Consider the following 6,598-nt stretch of genomic DNA (forward strand, 5'->3'; position numbering starts at 1 on the left):
ATATATATATATATATATATATACGCACATACATATGTATATATACATACATATGCAGTATAGACATAAATATTTTTTTGTTTTTTTTCATGAATATGCTGAATTTATGGAAGTTGTTCCTTTTCTTCATCCTAGGAGGACAGAGTAGCAGATAAGGAGACCAAGAACAAGAATTGAATCCTGCAGCTTCAATACAAATGTACTGAAGAAAGTTCAAGTGCAACTTACATCCTGAATGAAAGCTTGAAGAATGTGAGAAAAGATTTATTGGGATATGTGCATTTTTTATTTTTCATTTATTTTCTTTCTTTTTTTTGCATTCTTTTCCTTTGTGGAAGCAGTGATTTGGGGGTTTGACTTGTGTATTTTTTTATGTATTATTTATAATACTCTTATTTGTTTAAGATTTTATTTTATTTTGATTATATATTGTGATTAGATATACTTACACATACAGTATGTATGCACAGGCTTTCATACAAACTCTGTAACAGACACATATACATTTACAAACACACACACACACACACATACACATACACATACACATATACACACGCACACGCACACTCTCACTCTCACTCTCACTCTCACTCTCACTCTCTCACTCTCTCACTCTCTCACTCTCTCACTCTCACTCTCTCACTCTCTCACTCTCTCACTCTCTCACTCTCTCACTCTCTCTCTCTCTCTCTCTCTCTCTCTCTCTCTCTCTCTCTCTCCCTCTCTCTCTCTCTCCCTCCCTCCTCTCCCTCCCTCTCCCTCCCTCTCCCTCCCTCCTTCCCCTCCCCTCCCTCCCCTCCCTCTCTCTCTCTCTCTCCTCCTTCCTCTCTCTCCTTCTCTCCTCTCTCTCTCTCTCTATCTCTTTCTTTCTCTCTTTCTCTTTCTTTCTTTTTCCTCTTTCTCTCTCTTTCTCAGTTTCTTTCTCTCTTTCTTTCTTTCTCTTTCTTTCTTTCTTTCTCTCTCTCTTTCTCTCTGTGTCTTTCTTTCTTTGCTTCCTTCTTTCTGTCTCTCTCTCTCTCTCTCGCTCTCTCTTTCTCCCTCTTCTCTCTCTCTCTCTTTCTCTCTCTCTCTCTCTCTCTCTCTCTCCCTCTCCCTCCCTCTCTCCCCTTTACTCTAAAGTATAGATTTTGTACACTCTATTTGTTACATGATACACAGTATTTTACTTGTATGTATAGTTACACTCATCACTTTAACAGTACAGTCGCCAATAAGTTCAGCTAAGTATTTTTATTATCACTTAGATTGAAGAAAACAAGAACAGGTTAATCACAGGTTTGTCTGTTTTCATGTGTGCGTATATACAAAATATATGTATATACAATATTTAGATATGTATTTATATACACATATGGGTGTGGATGTGTGTGTGCTTGCCAGTGTTTGAGAGAGTACATACATTTATTTATATGTATGTAAATATATTTAATTTTTTGTGGAAAATATTCCTTAAAAAAAAAAACAGTAGATTGCACTTTGACAATCATGAAACAAAATTGGCAATAGCTTCAACCAAATATGAGCTAGAGGCACTTGTATGCGTTTTGATCTCACTCAACATTTTACCGATGAATTCCAAGTGACGTACTTCGGTGTAGTATTAAGGATTTTCGTCAAACTTCAGATATGTTTTTTTATCCTTTTTATTATTTTTATTGGTCTTTTTATTATTTTTGTATGTACATATATAGGTTTTTAATTCCCGAGATTATAACTGTATGATGTTTTCAGCTACTTTTTTTTTATTCTCTCTCTCTCACTGTGTTTGTCACTGTTTTGTATAGAGAACTTAGTAACCATGAAAATCATATCGTTAGTTTCCTATTTACAGCCCACGTGGCAATAGGATATTCAAGAGATTTGACTTTCTTTAAGCAGCTGCACAAGAACATACCTGTATTAAGTGCACTGTAAACATCTACATTGAATACAACACATGTTAACACTAGCTAAAGAGATCTGACATGTTGGAGTTTGAAGAAATTCTGAAAGACTGTTCATGTATCCCGTCTGCAATTTTTGTAGTTCCACAGACATTCCTGAATTGTTTGCGAGGGGATTGCATTTTCAATTTGTAAATGACCAGTTTTGTAAGTGTAATGAAATTAATTCCCATTGCCTTTGATTTTAGTAATGCAGGATTTTGCTGTTCTTTATATAAAAGTTGCATGTATATATATAAAAGTCCTTCCTTCCCTTGAGTGTCTGGGTTTGATCATTTCGTGATTCCAAGTAAGTATTCTGAGATTTTATGATTTTTAGACAAATGGTATGCGATGCTTTATTCTTTAAAGGATATATGGGAATATTTCTTTTGAAAAGTTTTTTTTTATACTATGTAAGATAGAAATTTATAAACTAAATGTGAGGCCAAAGGAAAGAGTTATATTCATGTAGGTATAAAGCAATGATTATTTAAATTATTGTTAATATATGTAGATTATAAATAATCCATATTTGTAAATGCTGTACATTCACATGGCCAATGGTCAAGAGCATTCAGGATTACCACTAACATAGAACTATAAGGTAAGGAATTAGTTATTGTTTCCTGTGCATTTCCTTGTCTTGCAACATACATAAAACTGTTATTCTTCCTGTCTCAAACATGGGAGATATGCTGTGTATTTTTTTGTTAGGAATATGTTATTATTTTTTTTAATGTTCTCCTTTTACTATGAATTTTTCATGTTTGCTCTTTTAAAGACAAACGGAAATCATATTTCTAAAATTCACAAGAATCAAAATTGTATTGATTACCATTAGGATATATATATATATATATATATATATATATATATATATATATATATATATATATATATATATATATATATATATATATATATATATAGACATGCATGCATACATATACATGTGTAGGCCTATACAATTACATTTATACACATACATACACATATATAAAGACACACACATACATATAGACACACACATATGCATACATACATTTATATACTTATATACTACCTGCATTTACATACATACATTTACATATTCATATATGTATGGATGTATATATGTATATATGCATGCATTTATATATACACACATGCATATCTAAATTTTGACATCTACAAACACAATAATTCATATGCTCATAAACTCCTATTTCCATGTATACATGTGCACATATTCATATATGTGCATGACCTCACACACAACATACAAAATTACATGCTTTGAAAAAGTGTAACTTCACATGTTAAGTTTCGCCAGAAAACTATACCAGTGTAACGATGCTATGTACAAAATTAGTGGCACCAGTACTATGCTTAGTGGTATTTTGAATACCTTTATGGCTTTGAAATTAGTACAATATAGTGCATATGATCTTTCTTATGTCTTAGTAATGGCAGCACAAGGCTAGTATGGCAGCGGTTTGTTAAGGAAATAATTATAGATATACAGAAGTAGTCTGTCATAGAGGAATATGCAGTAGGAACAGAGCATAATATTCATTTTATTTCATATTACACATATGGGAATGCAGTTTTGCAGTCCATGTATGTACGTACTGAAGTTATGTAAGTTCAGTATATAGATTTTATGTATATATACATATTGTGTAAGTTTTGCAATGGCTGATGACTGGCATCTAGTTTTCAGTACATACCTCAGGAAAACTGTTTTGAGTTTTTTGGGGTTGTAGTGTATGACCGACGTTTGCTTTTCGTTTTTTTGTCTGCCTTACAACTTTGCAGACTCAGACTGTGATTGTTATGTAATGAGATTGTCCATCCATGGATAGAGGGTGGAGAATGGTTTATGAAGAATTACTTTGTTTGTGTTGCAATTTGTGTATAATCTTAGTACTTTTCTTTCTTTTTACATTTAGGGAATTTTTCAGAATTGCAGTGATCTTCATAAATGCATTCATTCCAAGTATAGTATAGTATTTTGTGTGTTAATCCCCATATATTAGTTGTTTGTATTTCAGACACTGCATTTTTAATCACTGATACCTGTTATATGATTCCTGTTTTGTTATTGTCTTTTTTGGAATGTAACACTTTGAACAAGAAAATCTAAGAAGTGCAAAATAAACTGTCAATTTTTTTTAATTAGTTATTAAGGGATGGAAGTGAGACCTTTTAAAGTTTCATTTATTATCCAGATGAAGCTAATCAGTTATTTTCTTGGATGCTATTGTGCTTTGCTATTACAAAAATGTGATTACTACTACAGCTACATCAACATTCATATTCTATATAATTTTTGAAAGTTCAAGGCCTGATTGAACAGAATGCTAGATAATTTGACATCAGTAACCAATTTAAGGGTCTGTAAATGAATGGGAAGTGGTTTTCACACACTAACTCCATCATTAACATTCTCACTCTCTCTCTCCCTCTTGTAATGACATTGAGTATGTCATTCCAATGGTTTTACAAATATGCATTTGTAAATGAGTCTTGTTCTTGAAGAAAGTTGCTCGACCTAATATTGAAACAATTTTGTAGACAGGAAGAGTTAATACCCTCGGTTTACCAAAAGGGAAGGTAAAGTTAATCATAATGTTATTCACTTCCTATTCAAGAACAAAATGTTTTGTCTCTTTTATTATCTCTGTTTTGAACATTACCATTATGTTTGTCATAAAGAATGACTTAATATGATTTATGTCTAGAAAAGCTTATCAAGTTTTAATATGCTAGGGGAAGGGCCTGATTTAATAAGGTTCATAAATTGTCCTGTGTTAACTTTTGATTTGTATGGGACCAAGGTAGGCATAGGTTACTTTGTCTTTATTTGTAAGAGGTGATTGCTTTCAGTTGGTCCACTCCTGTTTGTTTGTGTTTGTTTTAATATCTTTACATTATATATATATATAAATATATATATATATATATATATATATATATATATATATATATATATATATATATATATATATATATATATATATATAAAATATGTATATATAAAATATGTATGTATGTATGCATGCATGCATGCATACATACAAAGTGGTTGCCTAAGTTTTTGAATAAAAACCTGAAAATTTAATGTGTTTTGCTATCCCTAAGTTGAATGATTGCTTCATTCCTCTTGTACAAAATATTTTCCCGAGGAAATTAAGTAAGTTGGTATCATGAAGATCTTGAATGAAACAAACTCCAGCATGGGATGCCGATGGACACTAATTTGAGCATACTGATCTTCGTAAATAACCATCGATAGGGGTTGTTTTAATAAATAACTTTTTTTGAGATGTAACCCCAGCATCAAACTGTATCATTACCTGCGTGCTTTAAGTATCAGGATTAATATTCTTGCTTAGATACCCCCCCCCCATTGCCCCCAATTCCTGGCTCATTGTTGTTGTTGTTGGGGGAGGGGGAGGCTCAATATAAGGGATCACCCTTAACTTGAACCTTACCCTTTGCCTAAACAAACTATGCATGGTCATTTCTCCTCCCCTTTTCCTTTTCTATGCTGGAAAATTGCTCTTGCCCAGTTATGAATAGGGTACACCTGCCTCACACATTCATACCTAATAACACACTCCAACTCTGTTTCTCATGCAATATTCCTCTTTCAGTCCCACATATCCTTCTATCCTACCCTCGCTATACAGAAGCCCTCACCCTTGCTTTCCTTACTTATCTTCTACTCCCTAACCCCCGACCTGTTGAACATCCTCACATAATCCACCACCTTTCCAATTGACAACCTGTTCTTCCTCAGACATATAAATACCCTCCATATCATATAACCATCCTTAATCCTTTACCCTTCTTATATAAATCTTTATCCTACTCACTTTACACTACCATACTATCTTACAATACCATAAAAAACTGTTAAAACCCAAGACACTTTGTTCTAATTGTCTTTTAAACCCCTCTCACCACATATATTTTACCTTAGTGCTACATGACCTTTGATGTCTAGCACATTTATGTTTAAACCAAGGAAAAGGAATTGGATAAAATATTAAGTATTTCCTTTTTCCTCTCTTAATACCCTTCAGTCCACATCCTAAAGTGTGAGCTGTGTTGAAAGGATGAAAGGCTGGCTTCGCATCAGTCCTGAACGGTCTTCAAACTTCCCTCTCTACCCTTTTCACTTCCATACTAACCTACCTAATTTTCAACTTTTTTGCCAAAATATCTTATCATAGTGTTGTATGACCTTTCCTTGCCTGGGACTTTGTTCCCAAGCTTCACCCAATCGCTAAACCTTGAATATGCAACTGATGACCTTAGATGTTGACAAGAAAGTTTTTTTTTTCAGTAAATAAAGTAATTAAATGGTGGCCTTTAGCAATTTCTGTCTCATGTCTCCGTTTGACTATTGCTTATTTGATGGAGAAGAGTTGGGTGGGGTGGTTTGAGAACAAGGAATTTTTCATGAGATAAGGAGATATGCATCTGAGGAGTAGAAAATGTATAAGGTAGAAAATGGACTGTGTGGTGCAATAAGTCTATCTGACCAATCTTCATCATAGATAAGATATTCATTCAGGGAGATGGATACAGTTTCAGTACAATTATTAAGGGAGGAGTGGGGTTTGACAAGAATAGGTTTACCAGTAAGGTCAACAATAGTAGATGCACAGAAGTAACTGTGA

At 33.2% G+C, this 6,598-nt stretch overlaps 1 protein-coding gene across 2 annotated transcripts in view; it reads left to right on the forward strand.

The window, feature by feature from the left end:
• Positions 1 to 642, forward strand: part of LOC113817692 (pleckstrin homology domain-containing family A member 3) — an 8,241-nt gene extending 7,599 nt beyond the window's left edge. The window contains exon 7 of one of the 2 annotated variants that reach the window (XM_027369768.2): positions 136 to 642. In XM_027369768.2, the coding sequence (XP_027225569.1) occupies positions 136 to 148 (13 nt within the window). In that variant the 3' untranslated portion in view covers positions 149 to 642. The remainder of the gene's footprint in view (positions 1 to 135) is intronic. The other variant, XM_027369769.2, reaches the window with a different exon arrangement.
• Positions 643 to 6,598: the final 5,956 nt, after the last annotated feature.

This window comes from Penaeus vannamei, chromosome 9, assembly GCF_042767895.1.
Source record: "Penaeus vannamei isolate JL-2024 chromosome 9, ASM4276789v1, whole genome shotgun sequence".
Lineage (NCBI taxonomy): Eukaryota > Metazoa > Arthropoda > Malacostraca > Decapoda > Penaeidae > Penaeus > Penaeus vannamei.